Here is a 25000-nt window from a genome sequence, read left to right on the forward strand (position 1 = left end):
CACTTCGCAAAATAAGAACTGTATTATACTTTCCAAAGAACTTATGGCTCATACTGACGAAAAACTCTAACTTACTTTAGTACCTAAGTTTCAAGATTTTATACAGAAAATATAGGCATGAGGCAGCTACTTCATAAGCTTGTTCCCATAATCCCGCGAGTAATCTACAACGTCAGTTTTGTCTTTGAAGTATTTTTGCATCTCGAGAGAACGAAAGATAACGTCATGAATGGAATCGCTTCTTCAAGAGGTAATACTTTTTTTTAGAATAGTACCCATATCAAGTCTTGAATTCCAAGGGCAATGGTTCCCAATACAAGATGAAACCATGCAATTGAAATATTAAGAAATAAACTTAAAACTCTTTGGTTTGAATAACCTCTTTTGTTTCCAATATAAACGTTTCAAAAGCAAAGCAAACAAAAATTCCTTAATTTCGCTGCTTTCATTCTGCGCTGCTGCGAAAAGAATATTTATTGTCTCGTCATTTGCACGTAATATACTTAGCAATGAATATGTGATTCAAAGGGCTTATGTGGCTTATTGTCATTGTCATTTTACAGTTATTCGTCACGTCTATTGAGCTCATCGGAAAAGTGAGTTTCATATTATAATAATTAAGTCAATACATTTGCACAGTTAAAAGCAAAAAATGAAGCGGGTACTTCAATACGGATTGCTGCATGCAGTGCAGCTATAAATGACACCATTTTCTGCTGAACCGCTGAGAAATTAGTAACAAGATTTCAAGAGGCAATCTTAAATAGATTTCCGAAAGTTCCCTAATAACCTCGGCAGGAAGAAACCTACAGTACGGAACTAGATATCAGTACCAGAGCTGAATAAAATCACTGATACAAGCTGGCATTGGGTGTGAAGTGAATTATATGATGTGCGTTTATGTCATAGACAGGTTATGGAATATTTTCAATAAGTTATCAGTCCTTTAACTTAGCATAAACCCGCCTCTCCCTTGATAACATATCTTTCAAGACTGAGTACCCTGGTACAGTCACCACTCGGCTGTTAAAGTATTCAAAAGAGACTTTCCATGTCATTGTCAAAGGTCTGTGGTAGTCGTCGAAAGTTACAGATTCACTGAGCATTAGATTCAGCTTTGAAATTCGTCTTTTCAGTGTCTTGTCACTTCAGTACATTTCCAAAATTACCACTACTCTCAGACGTTGAGAACAACAGTAGCATAAGTCTTCAAAAATCATAGAATAACCTATAAGTGTCAGCAAGTGTTATATACACAGCATTATAAAGTTTATCTTCATAGCCTTGATTTCATGCCTGTGATCTTCCTATGCAAGATTTGCCTTCGCTTACAATCGTCAAAAGCCCTGTTACGTAATGCTATCTATTGCTCTCATGCAGTCCTTACCTGGTGACAATATTGCGCATAAAGTTCTTATTGTCTTTCTGTGTGGATTAAGATGGCTAAAGCACAATTCGACAAAGATTAACATAACATGACTTTTACCATAAATTATTACAACGGAGTACGGTATTCACATTATATCAGTCACGACATCATATCCTGCAAATTCATTCTGTTCATTACAGTATCACATTCGAAATTTGTATAAAAGCAGCAAACAGGAAGAGACATCACAGTAATGAGAGAAGACACAGACTGCAAAGTCATCAACTACTTTCGTGATACTTTAACCTTTCATTGTGAGACGTCACAGCTTAAGCCGGATTTTCATGACTCCAAGCCAGAGCCAGGCGTTCCTCCGTCATCTTTAGGCTCAATTTCACGGTTCCTTGGTCTCTTACTTCCTAAGAAAGGAGCCATGATTCTATAGGGGTTACCTTCTACACTGCAGCTTGCATGGGCACAATTCAGGCAAGTACAAATGGTTTTTTGCAGCGGTCCCTTCGGCCCAAATCTGCGCTGCTTTCTGCTTTTCACTTCCCAACTTTCCTGTTGTTTTCTTCCTCCTAGCTAGTAAAACCCCATTCATACTTTAAATGTTGTATCGTAAATGAACTCCTCGAGTAGAGAGCTTCTGCAATATTATCCCCTTCATTCGCTTTCTCAGAATACTCAGCAACAGCAAGTCATTTCCTTCTACACACACTGTACCACTGATTGTGTCTTGCACACATTCCCGCGCTTCTTGAATGTGGGGCACCCGGTTTCCTATACATACCTCTTTCACTCCATCTACCCAGCGCTAAGCGTTCTTCTTCCCCCTTCCTGCTAAGTTTTCCACTCTTTCCTCTAACTAATCATCTTCCATTCTTTCTTCATGACCAGCTATCTAAAAATACTTATTTTTCCTCTGGCCTACACTAAAAATTTTTGCCACACAGGCGTAACACACTTTTTTCTCAGTCCCATTTTTACGCTAGACCAGTCGCCTCCCATTTACATTTATTATGAAAGCTTTCAATTACTTAACAATTTAATTTTTATGTCATACTTCCTCAACTTTCTCCCCTTTCCCCAACTACCATTTCTATCACTGCTTTTTTATAGGTCCACATACGCCATGTACAGATCAGGTTCAGACACTCCTCTTCTTACCATTGCATCCATCAATTTCCACTTCAGTTATACACTCTCTACTAACATAGTCTAACACACTTCCCTCACCATGTTTGAAAATCGTGTGTTTCTAGAAATCAAACGTTTTTCAGAGCTTTTTCCAAAAGCCTCTCCTTTCTCATTTGTTTCAAGAACTCCATGCCTACCAAAAAATGCTGTCTTTTTTTTCTGTCACCTACATTTGAATATAAATGACCAAACACAAACACACTTTCATATTCTCTAAACCTGGCTAGGCACAGATACTTTCAGTCTCGTTCTTTTCCTTCAGCCACACTCAATCTTCCCCATACAATCCTGAAGCTAGCACTTTTGTATTCGTTTTTCTGTACCCAGAGACTTCTTTGCACCACATGCACTACCTTGTCTATGGCTTTTCAGCTTCCAGCTACTTTCACACAATCACTCTTTGTCCTCCAAATTCCGGCATCACTGAATTTTCATCTTTGTCTCGTTAGCTCCAGAACATTCAGTGTTCTTAACTTAAGCTAGTTAACTTCTGCATTTTTCTTTTCTGCTCCACATACACTATCGAAGCCAGGGACACAGTATTTTATTTTTTCTCCACTTTTTCAATATCGGGTTTCAAGGCCCCATCCACAGTCCATTTGGTGACTTCCACATCACGTTGAGTGGTAAGAATGCAATTATGTGTCATTTGAAGCATACCACAAGAGTGAAAGCAGGAGTGCCACTGGCTTTGTGAGAAAGGACTCAGCTGCCATTTTTGGGACATTGCCTTTCACCAAGGGGCCACCAACCTTTCACTGGGGACTACTCTGCCTTTGGGTACATTCAGTCTGTAAGCTAACCACTGATACTTCTTGGACAGCAGTTTCATGGCTGAACAGCTTACTACCACCACGGTAGCAGTCCTCAGCACATAGACTGACCTGATGTATATGGTTGTCACTGGGTTGCAAAGCTTCCTAAGGACCCATTGTGCCATGAATTAGGTATCAGGTAGTTTGCCTAGTGTGGCTGGTCACAGCCAGGGTTGAGAGGGGCGTGGGACTAGCAACCTCGCCCCAAAACACTACCCGAGAAGCGAAATGGGAACACCTGGATCCAACGCCCGGAATGGGAAAAAAGGTGGAAAATAAACAGAACATACAGGCCATTGATGCAGGGGGCGTAACGCCCTGCCCTTTTTTTAAAACAACACAGGGAAATAACCTACGAGAACGTTTGCAAAATGATTTTTGGCTATACTACTTATCAAATGCTGTTGCATAAAATTTTTTACATCTTCCCTCCTGCATCTTCGCTTGACCTCTTCCGTTCTAATGTTTCCATCAGAATTACTGCTGAGAAAACTCCTCTGCACAAGGAAAGGTTAAAATATTTTCCAAATAATTTTTCCATTTGCATTTAAGAATGATGACTTGTGCAGTCTGCGACCTCTAACATTCGCAAAAATTTCATTGCTTTTTCGGTCAAGCAAAAACATTGCCAATAGAAAGAATCGTACGACAAGGTTCAAAGGGGTAATTCTTTCAAGAGTTAAAATCATAATGCAGCGTCTGACTAACCTGTTCCTAGCGCGGAGATCTTCGATATATTTGAAGCTTGGTGTGAGTTGTGCGTCACTGGTAATAACAGCCTTGAAAGCAAGAGTAAATAAGGAATATTAGTCCAACTATTAGAGTATCTTTCTGCCAAGCGAACACTTGTTCTTCGAGTCTTATGTATAAAGTCCAAACATACAAGAGTGAAATCAGCTATCAAATATTCATGTACACACAAAACTTTAATCAAAACTCACTTTTTACCTGACTAATTTTATAACAGTTTCTATGAAAAGCCAACTGTTTTCCCAATCACAAATAATAATAATTTGATTAGCTAACCTTTTACATCTTAATATATTTTTGTTGCAGAAATCAACATATATAGACCTCTGGAAAAAACAAATAACAAACTGACCTTTACCGAAATTTTGTAGCCACTTCAGGAGGTACTGTGCTAAACAGCAATTCGAAAAGCATTAAGTATAAGCACCCAAAAATGCACTACAGAAAAGCCGTGGCTTAAATCATCTAGTGAGATAATCTACCCGCTGAACAATTGAACTAGACTTAGTAGCCCTAACGTTTTTTCTCTAAATTATCAAATCCATAATATCGTATGAATCAAAGAAAATAATCATCCTTTCTCTCAGAGTGCCCTAAAAGAACTGTGACGCAACTGACGGCCTTTTAATAGGCTAACACCTTCCAGAGCCTCACTTTCATTTGGTGATTTTGTCAGTGACCACCCTCATTGGCTTTGGACAGATCCTGTAGACCTCAGAAACTGTATATGAAATCTAGTGCTAACTATTCCTTGAATTGTTTAAAACCAGTTTGACCTAGTTTTCTCGTGAGTCGTAAAGAACCCATAATGAAAGGATAAAGGTACCCTGTTCACTAAGACGTATAGTAATTATAACTAAGTTTATATTTGCTGATATACAACCATATATGACAGACAATATAAAAAAATCTGAGCAATTTCAATATATTCTGTAAAAGTTCCCTCAGAAATCACTTTAATTCAAAAATGTAATGACCAAAATAAATAGTCTCTTTCAAACTTTCAAATTACCAATGTTTAACCATATCGCTATCGAGCATGTTTCCTGAGCCTTCAGTTAATTGCAAGATGATAAGGAACATCTTTTAAGTAAGAAAATATCTTGACTCACCCCGTGAACAGCGTGGGTGAACGAATGGTCCTCAAATGGCTTGGAAATGTCTGACTGGAGGATGTCGTACATGTGGGGCAAGAGAAGGGAGCCAAAGAAATCAGTGGCTTCTCTCGGCAGCTGAGTGGGCATGTTGTCTATGCTGCACACCAAGACACCTGGACCCTTGAAACTGTAAAGGAAAGAAAATAATGTTTTATTACTCCATAACACTCCATTTTTTTTAACGTGCTTTTTCCCATTTTTGTATGGGGTAAGCACGATGCCTTCTTTTGAAGGACTTTGATTTGGCTTTGGGGTAGACCGCAGTCTCGACCGGCTGCCCTGCCTGACATCGCTTAGACCCCGGTAGCTCATGAACATGTTTCGTACCAATCCCCAGCTCCCTTTCTCCCAGCAGCGAGGAGAGTTGAGCGGTTAGGTCGACAGTTCGAGACGTGTGAGGTGTCTCTTACTCCATATCCACTACTAATTACTGAGAAGTTAAGTTAAGTATATCTTTGTTTAACCAGACCAATGCGCTGATTAACAGCTCTCCTAGGGCTGGCCCGAAGGATTAGACTTACTTTACGTGGCTAAGAACCAACTGGTTACCTAGCAACGGGACGTACAGCTAATTGTGGAATCCGAACCACATTATAGCGAGAAATGAATTTCTGTCACCAGAAATAAATTCCTCTTATTCTTCATTGGTCAGTCGGAGATTCGAACTCGCGGCCAGCAGAGTGCCAGCTGAGAACTGAACCCACTCGTCCAACGAGGAACTACTAACTAAGAAATGTTTTCATATACATATAATCAAGTAAAATTCCAGACAGATGACAGTTGAATTATCGCATGAAAATTTGAACAGACAAGCATGAAATGTTTATTAAATGGCTATTAAGTCATTTTTTGTGGAAATGTTGACGTCAAGGTAGATATTTTTCTTTTGAATTTGACGTTTTGTGGTTTGTGACTCTGTCCTGTGCAAGAGTTAAATAAGATTCCGATTACCCTACACTGACAACAAGTAATGATCAAACACTTGTGAATACCGAATATCTCTTTATTTGAAGAACACATTCAACAGACAAAAAAGGGTTCACTGTATGCAAACGATACCATTTCTCCTTCATAGTCTGGACGAGTCATGTGAGGTTATCCCACATTTAAAAGTCTCGTTAACACTAAAGTTGCAATCATGTCTTAAGTTATCATCATCCACGTTTTAAATATTTTAAATATTCATGGTGCCGCAATGCTCTTGAATCAAACAGTTTGTCGACGATGCATTTTATTTTATTCATGTCCCCGTTACCTCAAAGTGAACAAATAAACGCCTCTACTTTTGAAAATACTAGGTGCTATAAAAGTGTCAGAGAACTTATTAGATAAATTTATTTAAATATATAGACATTTATGTATGTATGTATGTGTGTATGCCCTTGTCACTACAAATCCCTGAATCCAACAAGGAAGACCAGATGAAATTACCTCAACTTTCTTTGGTGAGATTCGAACTCCCTTACGACGGGTAGGGGTAAGGGGTAGGCTCTTACAAGTCTATGCACCTCCGTTGACGAGCCTCACAGCGACATTACTTAATTTTACCTTAGCACAAACCACTAAAAGTATCCTTAACCGAAAACACTAAGTTCCATAATGAATCACAAAATAAAGAGAGCTGTAAAGTCAATACTTGCCTGTTTGTGTCCTTATTTTGGTCAGCATCATAGAGGCAAAATGGAGTGTCGATTGTTGTACATTCTGACATGAATTCAATGGAGCCGCCTGGGTCGGCAGAAATGTCGCAGATGGCCAACATTCGATGGGGAAGCGATGGAGAACCCAGCTGGTAATGGTAAATAATAATAATAATAATAATAATAATAATAATAATAATAATAATAATAATAATAATAATAATAATAATAATAAACAGCACTTGAGATTTATAATAAAATGTAATGGCCTTCTGTTGAAAATATAAAAGACAAGCTATTGCAATTATGGCAATAATCATGATAATCAAAATATGTTTAAAGATATTTTTAAAAAATAAAGTTTATTAACACGACCAGTTTCGTCAACCGGAAAGATAATGAATACAATGCAGATGATGATTTTAGCGCTACAATTAAACAGATAAAAAGTGCAGATCATGGAGATTTAAACAGACCATTAGGTTTTAGATTCCATGAATATGGGGAAAAATACCAAAACTGCACTCATCAGATAATGCCTTTTAACTTTTTGACATCTAATCTGGAATCTTTTTCTTTCCAAGCAGCAGAGGAATTCTTCCAGTGCTAACGAAAGTGTCAAAGGCAAGAACAATATACCTAAGAAGCTCTTTTGAGTTTTAAAAGTCTATTTTTCTCATACACGTAATCTAGAGTTTCACACCTAAAGATATCAGTGACAACCGAGGTCGCCTTACTTGACAAACTCTCGAGTCTCATGTCCTATTTTCTCATGAGATGAGGTAAACCTTGCTGTTCGTTGAAGGTACTTCTAAGATATGTGAAACGCAAATTCACGTCTTTTGGTGTTGCAGGAACGTTGTTCTGTAACTTCTCTGTCATCATGCAGGTCTTTTGGTGTTGCAGGATGTAGTGTTGTTCTGTAACTTCTCTGTCATCATGCAGGTATTTATACATTTTTGTGTTGCAGGATGTAGTGTTGTTCTATAACTTCTCTGTCATCATGCAAGTATTTATACATTTTTATGTAATAAATTGATACTGAGTATACAGTTAAGTCATTTGATGGGCTTTTGTTACTGCACTGTTTTTCCTTAGGATTGTAATACAGTACTGATCTTTGAAATAAATTATCTTTATGTTCTATAATGAGGTGCAAAATATCTCTCGTTTTGGGCTTATGATTGAGTTTGAATTCGAGGTATGGTGCGGGCCCACATATTGTTGTTCACCAAAATCATTTCTTCACTGAAGATTGTTAGGTTCGCAACCATTTTGGCCAGCTATTCAGAAACTAGTTCGACACGTAGCGACAGAACTGCAGCGCAGTGCTATGGAAAATATTCTCTGGCAATTCATTTTAGATTCTCTGGTTCAACAAAAGGATTTGGTTGAATTCAATTGTTGTTTGCCTGTAAAAAATATGAGAAAAAATATCCATCTAGGAAATGGAATCGTATGAGAATTCAAAGTGTCACGAATACCTAGTCATCAGCGAAGAACAAACGATTTGGAAGGTTTATTTCTTTTTAAATTATTGTAAACAGTTATCCTGGTAGCCTATATGACTGGCTATAACATTGCAGAAGGGACTGAGAATGATCAACTAAAACTTAAATGAATATCTTAAAGTATTGGACGAAATAATTCGTTGCAACTATACGTGAACAAAGCAAGGGAACACCGATATTCCAGGTCATGTCTAGTCAGAAACAAGAGCAAGGCAGGAATGAGTAAAATGATAAGATGCCCCAAAAGCATATCGGTATTAGTCATCCGTGTGGCTAGGAATCTGTGATGAGTTCATTTATGCACTCGTAGTATGCATAAAACACTCAGCAACAATATCACTCAGTGTCCATTTGATCGCCAGGTGCAGAGTTGGGATTGCAAGAGGCTGGTTTTATCCAATTAAATACATGTTATTGGCGATCTGGACTATATTTGCTGGAACAACATCGACATTTATGAGAACTGCAAGGTATAAAAATCAACACAGAAATGAATCCTCACGGAAATTCTGAGATGATGGCAAATCTTCCATTCATACATGGGCGTCTGGAGAGGATGTTTTGGCCTTTAAGTGAGAGCAACAAAAAAACCGATTCTCAAAGGATAATAGGAATCACTCGGGTCAAGGGGATGGAAAAGCCACCTGGAAGGGGTCAAGTCGTTTGATATCGCGTGAACTAAGGTCTGCTCCGTCACCCGAGGTTAAGAAGGCTCCCGTTTTCGAAGACCTTGTTGCTTTCCCTTCATGAGGGTGAGCTGGCGTTTTCATCTGTAGGCCCAGCCTCCAGACACGACAGTTAGCCACCTGGAGGAGAAGCATTTCCTGTCAGGGAGGGATTGGTATGCGACTGCCACTATTGAATTATTTTATGCACATGGAATGCGCTCCTTTTTGACTTCGTTTGAAATTAGAATGTAAACTTCGTAAAGGGTACTAATTGCAATTGAAGTCTGCGTCCACGTTAGCAAAACGTGCTATAAATACACATTGGCAACTGATCTCACACATATCACAAACAAGAAAAAGTCGACGACTTATTGGTAGTTCTTACCAAAGCTTCTTTAGTTCCTCGTTGGACGAGTCGGTAGAGTTCTCGGCTAGCACTCTGCTAGGCCCGAGTTCGAGTCTCCGGCCGGCCAATGAAGAATTAGAGGAATTTATTTCTGGTGAAAGAAATTCATTTCTTGCTATAATGTCCTTCGGATTCCACAATAAGCTGTAGGTCCCGTTGCTAGGTAACCAACTGGTTCTTAGCCACGTGAAATAGGTCTAATCCTTCGGGCCAGCCCTAGGAGAGCTGTTTATCAGCTCAGTGGTCTGGTTAAACTAAGGTATACCTAACTTTTTTTTACCAGAGCTTCATACAATTACCCAGCATTTGACAACAGTTTTTTCTCCTCTTACGATCATTGACTTGCGTTCAGTTTATTTAATGTATGTCATAAGTTGCTGACGTGTTTGTGACATTTACTATCGTGTGGATACACCTTAATGTATGTGTTGCAATGTAGCACGTTTGTAACATCCTCATTCAGAGTCAACGTTTTATAGAGTTATTCCTTGTTCTGAATACGTTATAGCTCTATCCGTAGCTGAGGTGTATATATTAGCATCCTTACCCCAGGTTAAGTTAAGTCATTTGATTCCTGCCATTCCTTTTGTTAATGAATAATCCCAATCGATTCTTCAGTGATTATACCGCGTTATACCGAGACCACTGAAAGATAGATCTATTTTCAGTGGCCATGACTGTACGCTGTACAGAAAACTCGACCTTCGTCGAAGAAACTTCGGCGCATTCTTTACTTGTTACATGTAGTATATCTTACTTTCACTGACTTTAATTAGTTACTAGACCATGTGATTTTCACTGATCTATTCCTATAAACACACACATACATATATACACATACACATATATATGCGTGTGTATGTATGTATAGTATGTATGTATGCACAGCTGTCTAAAGGACCGGGAGCAGATTATGTTACACACAAAGAATAACTGTAGAAAAACCAATTTACCTAAATAAAAAAAAATAAAACAATTTGGCTTCATTTTTAAAGGAAACTCCAAATTTGTGTAATGAAATATCTGAAACCATTTTCGTAATGGCGAATGTTGTCGCATCACTTGAACAGTCAAAATCTGAAAATGCTGTGGCAGCGAAAACCAAAAGCAACTGTATTTTACATCCTGAAAATCCTTGATGAAAATACACTAGCATTCTACATATTGAAAACACATCCTTCTGTTAACCGTATACATACAATTTATGCGATGTGGTTCTAAAGATAGCAAAATGCGATTTTTGCAGCATTTAATCTAGGATAGTACTATAAAAAAAACTATTCAGCTTTGCTTCTACGAGAAATTCTTCAAAATATGTTTCAAAATTGATATCAAAAGAAATTCAAGGGAACATCGGAAGAAAGTCTCAGACTGGACATTCAGAAAAAGGACTTGACAAACTTGTGCCTGTTGAGTTTAAGTATATTGGGTAAAACTCCTGTTTACGAATCCACTATCCTAAGAAGTTGCCACACGAAGAAACAAATTCTGGCCTGAGTGAGGGCCATAGATTGCCCGTCCTATTGGACTTTATAAAAAAAAAAAACGAAGCACCATGCGTCTTCTGAAAGTACTGGAAAGGGACTTTCTGCACAACAAAACTGCTTTGCAGACCTTCATTTGAAACAGAACCACTGCAAAAATAAAACAGGGTGGAAAGCAACCTCTCAGCAGGGTGTACAACGACCTACATATACCATTTCAAGTTGGCATTGGCGATAAAGCCTACGACTCGTGGAGCTCTTCTGTAGATGAGAACAATTGAGGAATCACCTTTCCAGAGATAACAGCATTTTAGTGAAATATGAAACATCCCTCTTAGAGCTAACAGAATGTTCTACAGAAAAAAAAACACGTGACAGTAAATAGAACAGCTATCGTAGGACAAGCACAGACACGCTGAGAATATGTTTCTAAGAAGTATGTTAACTATGACAGCAACATAATTACTCTTTCATAAGGCAGTGAACAACAAGAACTTTATGAATAGCAAAGTGAGGCAAATGAAAATTCCAGCTTATCGAGCACATGGGTACTGAAGGGAGTCAGAAACGTTAGCCTATAGCTAATAGATAATGAGTACAGGGGAAAAACTAGGAGGGGCCTGAACATGGTCAAACATCGATGGGAATGGGAGGGAGGGAAAGGAATCTATTCTGAGCCAAATAACCTTCTCTAACTTCAGCCACAATTTGTCAGTCCCAAAGGAGAGTAGAAACCAAAACTAAATGTTTCCACAATGGCCATGTCTGCTGTTGAATGATTTGATACCGTACAATATCTTAAAAAAAAAAAATAATAATAAAAAAAGGCATACAAGAACATCAGGATGCTTAGAATTGAATCAATAGGAAAGATGAACTGAGGATGTGTGACTAGAATTTCTTATCGTAAGTCAGGTTAAATGATGTTAAAATATATGAAAAACTCGTTATGCATTACGCGATTCTTTCGCTTATAACGGGGTTTTGCAAGGCATCCTTATCAGGGCCCATTTGTTAAGTGTTTACTCCAGTTATAAGCAATACAATCCTGAGTTAAGGAGGGGGCGAAGAGATTCACGCGCAGATGAAAGTAGTGACTTCTTAACAAAAATATGTTATGGGTTGCCGTTCAAAGGCATCGTTTGCCAACAGTCATATTATTTTGAAAACGGTCACACGGTTATATCACAAAAAAAAAAAAAAGTACGATCTCTAGAAGCAAATACATACCGAAGTTGGAAGCCACGGCGTGTAAATTGGACGGAGCAGGTACTTGGCATCGGGAATTGTTAGAAGCTTTGGTGAATTGACGGCCCAGTAAATGCCGTTGACAATGACTGACGCGTACGGGGCAATCTGTGAGGGAGAAACATGTGTTAAGAGTGACAGGGAAGATTTCGAAAGAGTATTGAAAGTCTTTTGATTTGTAGCTCTTACGCACGAAAGAAAATTTATTTTTCATGTCCCCACATATTAAAAAAATATATATATATATATAAACAGGTTTTGACGTAAGAAAACCTGTTTTTGGTAGCTTCTGTTCTTCCTCAAAGGAGTTACTCTCATGGTAGGCCTACCCCCACAGCTCCATAAGACAGACCAACGAATTTCAAACAATTCTCTTCTAGTTGGTCTTGACCAGAATAGTGCATGTTGGCACAATAAAAAATCAACATTGGACTATATTTTGACGATCTACTTGTCAACGATTCCTACAATAATTGGTTAACAGCCTCAAGTACCATCTAATCCACATAATCTACATTTAATATGACACGCTAATGAAAACATTATTACTAACTGATAAATAAGACTATATTTAATCTTTCCGTCAATTCAGAACTCGAATTGACAGCTACCAAAAGATAACTATAATATACCACAAATTATGTGCAAGTTTTGAATAGATGTTTTTCTAATTTTAATAACTTTGCTCCTACGGCGCTTGCTTTGAATAGTGAAGAAGTTTTCTGCATAGTTCACAATAACCAGGGCAGAGAAGACCTTACCTTATGAGCAAAAACAGAGATGTATCTTTCTGGGTGTTCTTCATACTCTACTGCATCGTATTTGCCGCCATCTTTTCGCACTAAGTGGTCACGACGGCTTACTTCACATGCGTACAGTTTGTTCATAGCTGTCAAAAAAATAACAAATTGAATATTCGAGAAATGGACGAATCATTTCAAAGTATTCGTAACATGAGATTCAAAATGAGCACCATAGACTGAAACTCACCGCCGTGTTCGGAGACCTTCCTCAAGGCCTGCACAGACACGTATTCATGGGGTAACTCTTGGAATATCTCCTGGGCCCCTTGTGACACGTTGCCTGTCCCCGTAAAGACGAAGGTCAGAGGCCCAATAGATTTGGGCATCATTCCTAAGGATATTTCGTATCCGCTGTCACGGATTGCTTGCCTCGACATTTCTGTGTTGCGGTAGTTGTGGGCAGGACCGATGTGCTATGAAAAAAAAGGGAGAATAAAACATTTTTTGGGTAGTACTTTGGATACATCATGCAATTACTAAGGTATTATTGACACTTGTTAATGTCAGTCCCAGAATTTTTAGGATATGAACACGCCGCAACTTCTTTACAGCGTTACATTGAGGGTTAGCTTTAAATGATCTTAGGTATTACCATGAATGGAGTGTGATGGCCTAATGCAAGAAGTCGCAGACCCAGCCCGTGCAGAATATTTATCATACCAGCAACTCCAGCGTACTTTCCAAAGGCTACCACACGCTGCCCTCTCTCGTCACACATTTTTTCATAGTCAATAAGACGAATGTTCTGTGGGAAAGACACATTTGTGATAACACATTAGGGAAAACCTACAGAGAGGAAAATATATTTAATATAATAAACTCAGAGGAAATATATTAAACACAAGAAATCACCTTGAACATTATATCATTGGAGGCGTACCGATAATCACGCACCACTTTCATATAGAAATAATTTTGATCATGTTTGTATGGAATTCACTTATATGTAGCCACCCCAACAACAAATAACAAAATATCTTTAAAAATGAGGAGGAATCCAACATGTTTTCACGTTTTTTGTTGAAAATTTAGGTATTTCTTTCATGTGTTTTTAAGGATTCAAAATTGCCACCGTTAAAAAAAAAAAGCAACCAAACAAAAAGAAGTGTAGCAAGACCTCTAAGGATGTAGATATGAATATCAACTTTCTTTTCACACTGAAAATATATCACTAATGCTAGTCCAACCGTAGTAAGATTGGTGCTACTTTGGCTTGTTATCTACGCGTCGCCTACTCAGAGCTGCTAGTACTAAACACCGTGTGGTAAATGCAAAGTAGGCGACCGCACGAAGATATCGTTCATTAATATAATTTGTTGACCACACAATATAGAAATGGGTGTATATAATACTCTGATACCCGAGGGGCTAGTATAAACACGGCGTCCCAAGGAACTTCCGCCATATTTAGTACTAGCACCTGGGAGTAGGTGGCGCGTAGATAACAAGCCAAAGCTGTGTTTAGGGGCTTCGACAAGTCGCTGGTGAGCATAAATTGAAAGATTTCTAAGCAGAATGTTGGCCAAAGTAGCACCGTCAGATTTGTGTATCCAGAACGACATTCACAGAGGTGGTTCAAAAGGCTTAGAAGCTTGATAAACACATGTGGCCATTGAAATTCTTTGATTTACGCAACAGCGTGAAGACAAAATCACAAGGGGAAACTTTAAAAAAAAAAAAAAATAGATAACAGTACGTAAGATGTTTGGTTCTGGAACAAGAAAGTCTTCTGAAACGCTACCTATTCGTTAAGTTTCATGCGTTACAAGACGGAGAAGTCAACATACAAAATTTTCTTCTCAGCTAAGAAACAAAAATGACATTAAATCCTTTTTCATATATGCTCTGGAAGCTGGAAATGAAATAAAGTGAATATATGAAAATTTAAGTGACCCAGAATTATTATTATTATTATTATTATTATTATTATTATTATTATTATTATTATTATTATTATTATTATTATTATTATTATTATTATTAAGTTCTTGGTGAAACGGCATAAACGAAAAGAGTGCATTTCTTCATAGAAACTGATGAATACTGACAACGTACTAGATATAAATTAAATGAAGTTGGAACAAAAAGAATGTGAAAATAATCTGAGATTCAAGGTAAAAAGTGTTGTGTGAAAACTGATTTTCTTAAGGTAGATGAAATTATGGATGTTTTAAAACTACGGTATATCCTAAGTAGAACAAAGCAGGAATTAGAGTACTAGATTTTACCGAAAACTGTCTGGAGCAAAGTTTACCTTAAGGAGGGCGAAATAATAATCTTAGACAAATCCTAAGTGTAAAACATTTTGTTTTTTAACTAGCTTTAAAACTTTCATGAGACAGCAATTCCTTTTATCTGCATTTCATTACCCGAAAAAATAACGAGCACTCACCTACTTCACAAAAACAAAAGGAAATATAGACCGAACACTTTGTCTTCATCCGCCAAACACGGTTCTTGACCAACAGCGTTAACACGGAAAGAACATCTGCTATTTACACAACCTACTGTTAAAATCCTGTAAGGCTCTTATTCAACAAAAAAAGCAATTTACAAGCAGAACTGGTAAAAGAAAATTCAAGCAGCCAATCTTAAAAATAGTTTTCCGTTTCCCTGTTCGCCTTCTCATGGGCATATTTCACCAAAAGTCCTGTCTACACCTCGAATGAGGTATTCTCTCAACATACAGGTGATATTTAACAATACAAGAGAAGAAACATTACCTTTTCCAAGATGGCGTCGAGTAGAGGCATGTTTGCTTCTTGTGCCTTTATCGTGTGCGAGAAAAAGCAATATGTTCTGTTTGGAATGAGCTGGTCTATTGGCACTTGCTTCACGCCAATGACAACTGGAGCTTCGCTGATATCTTCTTTGATTTTGGCTCCTGCATTTTGGTACGCCTGTCAAAGAAATGATTTTTGATAAGTATTTCCTCTTATAAAAGGATGATGTTTAGTGGATAGATAGAACAATTAGTGAAAAAGTTTTTAAAAGGCCTTCGGAGAATTGTGGTTTTTTATTATTGCTAACAGCAAAACATGCAGTTTTCAACCCATGTCTAAACGCGCTCATATAATTCCTACTGGAACCCGTGTAGCTTCGCCGAAACCGACGAGATATCAAAACGTAAATTACTGTGAACAAAAAGAATCCATGTTTAACCTGTCAGAAACTCTTGACACTAAATATCCCGCAACTAAAGGCCTGTCCACGCTAGGAAACATTGTTTGGAAGCAAAGTTTGCAAATGTTTGTAAACAATGTTTCCTGTCCAGACCTCAAATTCTTACCAGGATGTATGTTGGTGCAGCAGCCTCTGTGTTTTACTTGGCAGTTTTAATGCACTCGAAAAGGGATAACAATGGAACTGAATATAAAATTTAGGCCAAGCACTAGAACCTATGAGGTCATTCAGCGCTGAAACGGAAATTGACAGTAAAAGGTTTGAAAGGTGCAACAGGAGGAAAACCTTGCAGTTGCACTATGAATCAATTGTTAGGAGAGGGTGGAAAGCAAGATAGAAGAAAGAGAATATGGAAGGAGGTACAGTAAAAGGATCGAAAGGGGTCGCAGCTAGGGGCCGAAGGCATGCTGCAAAGAACCTTAAATAATGCCTACGGTGCACGGCATGAGGTGCACTGACGGCCCTACCCCCATAAGAGGAGCATTTTCCCGAGATGTAACCGAATACTGGGACCTTTTCCTGAAAAAAAAGAGGAAGCTATATCTTGAAAACTAACCATAGAATTTTCCTGAAAAAACCTCATTATGTTTCCCACATCCAAGTTACAATGGAAGCAATAATCTAACCTAACCTAACCCAGCCTAACCTAATCTAGGGACATGGCAAAAAATACCGGGACTGGTGCAATACTAGTATACATCTCGGGAATTTGCCTATGAGGGAGGAGGGATAAGAGAAGGAAAAAGAGTCGGGTGAGGAATTTTTTTGAAAAAAGAGACTTGTTCCTGGCGGAATTGAAAATAGATGGAACAGGTTTTAACAATTTCGTTCGAATGTCTGCTACTGAATTTGAAATACTTTTAAAGTGTATATACGTATGTATATGTATTTATAATATACAGACATATAATATACAGACATATATACAAAGTTTACAAACTGTTTGCAAACATTTTTTACTGTATATTTGTTTCCCATTCAGAATGGAAAACATTTAGTTTTTCTGTGTACATGTATATATACACATGTATAACGTATGTATATGTTTATATACAAATATATACACGTATACATTTGTATATAAACATATACATACATTATACATGTGTATATATACATATACACAGAAAAACTAAATGTTTTCCATTCTGGATGGGAAACAAATATACAGTAAAAAAATGTTTGCAAACAGTTTGTAAACTTTGTTTCCAAACTGTTTGCAAACTTTGTTTCCAAGTGTGGACAGGCCTTTAATGTGACGAAGAGGCATGAAAAAAGTAGTCACCGTTGGAGATTTTTATATCTATGTGCAGGGGCGTCATTTCAGATTTTTGTTGGGGGGGAGGGGGCAAAGATTGTTTGGCGAGCGAAGCGAGCCTAATCAGCTGGAGGTTTTTGATTTGGAGCTATTTTATATGTTCTTTGAAGGACAAAATAGATAGATATAACCTAATGTGATTACACGTTTGAATTTTGGTAGGAATAATGGAAAAGCAAACTGGGGCTGGGGAGGGCTGAGGGGCAAGAGGCTTGGGAGGGGGAGTCTGTTGTTACCGCCCCCAGCAGCCCCCTAAATGACGCCCCTATGTGAAACAAAAGTAGAAAACGAATTAGAAGCCAAACAAGAGGCACTAACTGACCTGCATGGGGTATGCACGGCGGTTCGATGGCTGAACAATGACAGACACACCATCTTTCACGAGTTGTCTTACATGGGAAGGCCCAAGAGGCGCTCTCCTTTCCCACACACTCTGATCTTCTCGACGAATTGCTAAACACCGTCCCTGCACATTCCGCTGAAATAACACAGAACAAAGAGCTGTTATAAATGAAAGTAAGTTTTGATTTATATATGCACTACCTGTAATAAAATTATACTTTACATTGTTATTCCTTGATTTCATGTTAGTTGCTTTTACATATACCGTATGTATTCTAAAACGTCCCACAAGAAAGTAAGCACGATGGAAGTGGTATCGTAGCTGTACAACTGCAACTCGGAAAGAGGCATGACATCCATGCGTCAGAAAACACAAAATGAAGTATACCTTAAATTGCAACGTCATTGAGAATTTGAAAAATTAATTTTTCTTTGCTTACTTTATGAAAAGACACAATAATTGCCTCGTGACTGAGCGTATACTCTACTATTCATATGCGTCAGTCAAATCGCCACTATTGTTTAATTAGCCATCTGGTAAATAGAAAAATAATCCAGGTCACGATTTTAAGTTCTTTATAATCAGTTTGGTCGTACTGGTTATCAGCATACTGGACTGCTAATTTTCAGAGATATCTTAACTATATATCTTTTACTGCGGATATGTTCGAACTGGAAATTGCGTTTTTGTCGTGTTACTGTATTGTGTGAGCGTTGTCTTGCTTGTAGATGAGCTCTTAACTGTTTTGGCAGCTGACGGTCGCCGCGGTCTGCTGCTCAAGAAATAACTATCCAAGAATTACAACATTTTCACGATCTATCAACGCCAGGATTATGCCTGAAGGTCCTTCTAGGAGCTGCTAAAGAAAGAGGATCTTGGCGTCAGGGTCCTGCAAGATTTTGGCGGCAAGGGAGTTGCTGTTAGCCCATTACCGTAGCTTGGGGAAGTAGGAAGCAGTGACATGAACGTCCTTATTTTCACAGGTACGAAATATTGTTTGCCAGATATGGTAGGTTTCTTTAATTGGCCATTAAGCTATGATAAAGGTAACCCTTGGTGTGTATGGTTTCTTGGTTGTGCGATTTGCTGCTGAACGAGGGATGTAGCCTATTGCGTTACCTAGATTTTGACAGTTGTGATTGTTTATACAAGTGATTATACCTTTATGCTTTATATGTATAATGTTTTGTGGATTGCTTAAAGTTTAATGGTTTTACAACTTAACTACCGTGACTCATGCTGAATACTGAGGGCTTATTCAAGCCTGCGGATTCATAACTATTTTAGGTTAGCTTATTATATCAGGCTGTCCAGTGTTCATGCAGTATGACCAGCCACAGATTGGAACTGATCCTCTTATCTCTAATAGTGTCTGGGAGGTAAATTTTGCTCATATGTCAGTAACTGAGGCATAGGAGCTGACATTTTTGTAGTGTTAGGGGAATAACTGTGCATGATTTAAAGGCTTTGCTTAAAGCGCATTGCGATGTAAAACCCAGTAATCACCGTACAGTAGTTTGCTTGCAAAGGAGGGAAAATACAGGTGAGTCTCTACAAAAACTGTATGCTGCTTTGAAGTCTTTGTCTAAAAACTGAGTTGCAGGGGCAGTCCGATGCTCATGTGAGAGAAAATTAAGTTTATGCTGTAAATTTAGTAGCAGAGAATTTAGACTCACAAATTTTGAAGTAGTTTTGAATTTTAAAAAGGTTTTTGTTTCTGAGAAATCAGTTCTGATTCAAGTTAAATCAGTTCCGAGAAAATCGGACTCATGTTAACGTTGTGGACTCTCAAATGAAAGTATTTATGAATTGCCACTTTATACTGTAAATATGATTTGTAATCGCTGCAAAAGAAAGGGTACACTTAAAACGAATTTTAAGTTCATATCATGTGATGGCAATAGTGGTGAGAAAACAAATACTGAGGAATCAGTGGAAAAATTAGTACGAAAAAAAAAATTAAAGAAATATTCTCAAAATGGTAAATGATGTTTTAAGTGAAAATGATGAGGAGTAGCTTCTGTCAGTTAACACAAATATAGTAAAATGAGATGTTAACTCATAAAGAGCATACCAATTCCTTTTGAGGTGGATTGTGGTGCTGCTATTAGCACTATATCAAAGTCAGTACTGTATATACAAGCCGCGTCACTTCCAGGACGCCATGTTTGTTTACATTTAGGGCAAGGTGCACAGCACTCCAAACGGCCTGGGGGCGTAACCATCAGCTTGATGGGCGACGGCTAAGCCTATAAATACGTTTTTGGTGATGGTAGGCTCTGACACAGCTTAATTTTCCCAAATTAGTGCAGCTTGCTTGAAAATGCCGGCTTATTGTTCAGTCTATGGCCGTAACAACGACAAAGTGTTTGAAAAGCAGATCCCCAATCTCCTTGTCAGCAGCAACATCCTGTCTCAAGTGTTGGGCAAAGCTGAGAAACAAGTACCTTCCACACAGTTTGTGTTCTGTCCAGCTCATCAAAACGGAAGTCTCCTGAATTCCATCATCCAGCACCATCTTCGCTGTAGGCTCTACTACTATTTCAAATTCAAGACCAGAAAAATGCTTACTCAAAGGAACAAAAAGAACAGAGAAGCAGATACTTCAGCATTTATAGTGTGCCCATGGACTTGTGATTGTTGATATTGTACATAATTATTTTTTTCAGTTACGACTGTTACGTGGGTTTATTTGTGTGCGATCATAATTTCAGTCAACATTGGATGTATACATAAATTTATTGTCCCAGTGAGTACTCTGCAGATTGAGATCTGTCCGTTCTGTTTCACAAGCTCAAGGTAGCCTTCAGGTGTATTATTTCAAAAGGCCTATCTAATATGATTCATAGTATATCCTACATATTACATTATGTACATGTCATCAGTGTCTGTGTTATAGTAGATAATGCCATAGTGCATCCGCCTTGCAGTAAGAGCTTTATTCTTTAAATATTTGTATCTACTGGGCCAGTTATTATGTTATTTTCTATATAATTGTAAATGATTGTGACTGTAGTGTAAATAAGTGTACGATGTTTACATTATTGTTGTATATATAATCAATGATTTTAATTAGATATTGCAATTTTAAAATAATGGTTAAAAAGCCAAGAATGCTGAATTTATCGCTGAAAGTAATGATATAAAGTAAATTGCATTTGAGTAATGGTTAAAGATTTGACCCATTTCTGTAGCCATAATTTTGACAGGTGTAAGCTATTAGCTGAGGAGGATGACTGCCGTAACGTGATGTCACATAGCTATTTAAATAAATGTTATTGGTATTGCACACGTGCATATTCTCATTAATACTGCGGTACGTGTGTCGAAAGAGCAACAGTATTTTCGCTGTAAATCTCCTTAGGCCAGGAAAATGCAGCATGAGTGATGGTGAGGCTGCCAGACTGGCCCTTGCATTCAAATATTGTCTGTTCCACGCGCAAGTACATTGAAGCAATGTCTGTCTGTCCTTTCAACCCATCATGACATCGAAAATATGTATAACAACTTAAATCAGCTGTCTACAGTGCTCTAAGCAGAGCCTGTATATATTGGCCTTGCTCTAAGTGTGCTCATATGGCTTCATTTAGTTTTAGGCATTGCTTAATTGGCATCAAATTTGAGGCTCTTACATACCACAGACCCCAGTTAGGTTTATTTGATAAAGTGCGCAAAATTCCTAGTCAAGGTAATTCTCGCATTCAACGTTGGCCGTTGCTTGAATCACATTGTGACTTTGACCTTACATACCAGACTGGTAAAGAAAACGTAGTGGGAGATTCCCTTAGTAGATTGCCAGATAATGATGATTTGAAAGTAGGAACTCCAGTTGATTATATATCCTAGTATGTCACAACTCGGTTTTGAGATCAAGTAGAATCACATTTAATCTATCAAAAGGTCTGAAGAAGTTCAAGTGTGGTTCTGTAGATACCAGAGTTTGACGGTTATAGTAGTTGCCGAAAAAATGTGAATAGTACTAAAGGGTATTTTCCCGCAGAATTGTTGTTTGACCGTAAGACAACACCTGAGTCAGTGAAAAGGCCCCCGAAAAGTGAGGCGTGAAAGCTGCCGCATTGTACTGGTTTAAAAAACGTTAGCATTATTTAATACTGGGGCCTCATTGTATACCTAAGGATTACAGCATATCGCACACGATTTTTTTTTTTTTTTTTAGAAACTAGTACCTCACGTTTATTATCTCATGATTAAAGTACTTTCCAGTCTATTTCATGCAAGTCTTTTATGAGATAACACCTCTCAGAATGGGAAATGATATAGTCACCCATGTCAAATTTAAGTTGGTTTTCTATGGATACATGATTCCGTTGTCTACTAAATAACTCTGGTACATTTGTGCAAATGTTGATGTATTTTATTTTGAAGACTTTGGTAGATTCACAGATACGAATAGAAAAGTAACAACTCTCTTATTTGGGGCTACATGCAAGCTTATCTTAAATTAAAGAAAATTTATATCACTGAAGGAAGGGGTAACAATTATAAAAAGATTTCAATTTTTCTAAGCTTAAACGAAGACCTCACGGATCACTTAAAATAATGTTTACAAGCAATACTTCTCTTCTGTCTCTGATATTAAAAATCTATTCTTTTGTAATGAAAATGGCATGAACATTCAATTTTGTTTCAGGTGTCTTTAATTTACGTTTTAAAAATGTGTTATAGCTAAACCGTAGTCGCAATAGAATCAGTTATAATGGTTGAAAAGATGAGAATGTCAGTATTCACCGAGAATTTATCTCTTTAAACCCGTGCTTGCTTGTTCTTTGCTTGCAACCAAACGATTCATATTTGCACAGTTTCTGCTTGGCTGCCTTTGTGAAACTTAGACGAGCACCAAACTTCGAAAAAGAAAAGGGGGAAGAGGAGGAGGAAAAACAATCATACTCACACTTATCCATCTTCTTGCTTGTGCTGAATGGGAGGGCCAGCACCGAGCCATGGAAGGCGCGGCACTTAGCACGGAGGACATGTTCTGAAAAAAAAAATTAATTAAAACAAATGAATAAGTAGTATTCAATGTACTGAAGTAAAGTAAGATAAGCAAATGATTAAATTGCATTTTAATGCACTATTATAGTCATCGTTGTACACCTGCACATACGTAAAATATACCAATGACTAATTGTTTTTCACACTATCGTAACTTTGATGTTTGGTCCGTAGGATTTTTGAATCTGAATCTAGAGCATAATTTCATTTTTAAAAATTAGGTTTTCTGTCAGGTCTCTTTTTTTCAGTATGCCTACAACCGCCTACAACAAAATGCCTTTCGACTCAAGCTCTTGGTGGTTTCAAATTCACATCTGTGCTTTCATCATAAGTCTTAGGAATCTTGATATCGTGGGAGTTTTTCCCAATACGTCAATTCCTGCAAGACATTTTTTATAGTCAGGCCACTACAACAACCGCCATCAAGTCCTTAGGAAAATAACAGTGGCCACAGGAGAGAAATTCTAGTTACCCCTTAATGGTGTGGGAAAGGGGGGAATGTAGTTGGGTCTATGCTCCGAAATATTTCTATTCCCATGCTGACCCAAGCACAGAATCACGTATACACACACACACACACACACACACACACGAGTATTTTGGTTGGCAATGATTAAACACTGATCACCGGCAGATGAAAGGCACGTGACTTCAATATCTGTCTGTCTATATATAAATGCAGGTGTGGAATAACACCTTTGCAAATTAGGTATGCTGAATAACTTTCTTCCTCAATATATATATATATATATATATATATATATATATATATATATATATATATATATATATATATATATATATATACTCGAAAAAAATCAGCAGCTAATTTTGAAAAGTTGTAAATAACATTGTGATTACTCCAGAAAGTTTGAGATAAAAAGATACATAGACTATGTGCTCCTTTGCTTTAGTCATCAAACACGATAACAATGGGAATTAAACTTTCCAATAATATGCTAACTTACAACAGGCAGCAGCAGTAATGTCTTCTGAGGCGTTGGATCGAATTGATAACGGTTTTTTAATAATAAAGTGATTCTGTACCCCTCACTGATTTGATGAGAAAGGCATATGACGTTATGTGTGATTTCTGTTCTTAGTGACCTCCGATCCAAATAATGCGATAACTGACACGCAAAACGAATGCCTTCACACACACACACATATATATATATATATATATATATATATATATATATATATATATATATATATATATATATATATACGCACACTGGAACAGCTGTATCTTCCGAATTCATATTAGGTGTTCAGCGAAAGGTTATACAATCCCACATCCGCATCGTCGCATTTTCTAGACTTTGAAGTGTAGAGTTGACTGCAGAGTAATAATTGCACACTGAAACACTTATGAAACCACTAATTAAAGCCATTAAAATAGCAACAGATTTGAAGTAATAAAATACCACGACGCCACAAAGAGCGACCTAATAATGCGGCGGTTGTCATAAACCAGCGAAACGAGATATATGGAAAAGAAAAGAAAAATTGGACCATCAAACAATAAATAGTTGAGTTGATGTTAGGGTGTCCAACAATGAAACTGGTTGTACAGTAGTTTAGAATCTATTTGCATCGTTAAATACCCAGATGTCTATTACTGTTTATTACCTGGTGGTCCAATTTTTCTTCTCAACTTTTTTTCTCGTTCCAGTAGTTTTATTTTAACTAACTTCTTGAGTGGGTCATGCTGTTTAGTGTCGTGGTGTTCTGTTACTTAGAATGCGGTGCTATTTCAGTGGTTTTAATAAGTGTTTTCATGTGTAATTATTCTGTAGTTACCTCGCTGTATACATTTTTCAGCCTTCAATATCCAACGGTGCATTTGTGGAACGTTAGCCCGGTAAAAACCTCAAATTTATTTATAATGTGTACACGCGCGCGCGTGTGATTAGTAGAGTAACATGCACGCCTCAATAACGAGACGACCCAGTTTCAAATGAGTGACGTTCGAACGATATGGGGCTGAGCAAATACCAGCTTGACCAAAACAACAAATGTATCCCAAATACTAACTGGGAACTGGAAGAGCAATATTTCTTCGAGCGACCCCAAAGGAAGTTTTATT

General features: G+C 37.7%; 1 protein-coding gene across 2 annotated transcripts in view; it reads right to left on the reverse strand.

Annotated features, from left to right (window-relative positions):
• Nucleotides 1-25000, reverse strand: part of LKRSDH (lysine ketoglutarate reductase/saccharopine dehydrogenase) — a 72337-nt gene that overhangs the window by 19118 nt on the left and 28219 nt on the right. For both annotated transcript variants that reach the window (XM_067121846.1, XM_067121845.1), the window contains exons 2-11: nucleotides 22808-22891; nucleotides 17875-18030; nucleotides 15775-15951; nucleotides 13644-13796; nucleotides 13239-13464; nucleotides 13010-13137; nucleotides 12231-12356; nucleotides 6932-7080; nucleotides 5247-5418; nucleotides 4093-4163 (exon numbers count right to left, since the gene is read on the reverse strand). In XM_067121846.1, coding sequence (XP_066977947.1) covers nucleotides 4093-4163; nucleotides 5247-5418; nucleotides 6932-7080; nucleotides 12231-12356; nucleotides 13010-13137; nucleotides 13239-13464; nucleotides 13644-13796; nucleotides 15775-15951; nucleotides 17875-18030; nucleotides 22808-22888 — 1439 coding nt within the window. In that variant the 5' untranslated portion in view covers nucleotides 22889-22891. The remainder of the gene's footprint in view (nucleotides 1-4092; nucleotides 4164-5246; nucleotides 5419-6931; nucleotides 7081-12230; nucleotides 12357-13009; nucleotides 13138-13238; nucleotides 13465-13643; nucleotides 13797-15774; nucleotides 15952-17874; nucleotides 18031-22807; nucleotides 22892-25000) is intronic.

This window comes from Macrobrachium rosenbergii, chromosome 20 (genome assembly GCF_040412425.1).
Source record: "Macrobrachium rosenbergii isolate ZJJX-2024 chromosome 20, ASM4041242v1, whole genome shotgun sequence".
NCBI lineage: Eukaryota > Metazoa > Arthropoda > Malacostraca > Decapoda > Palaemonidae > Macrobrachium > Macrobrachium rosenbergii.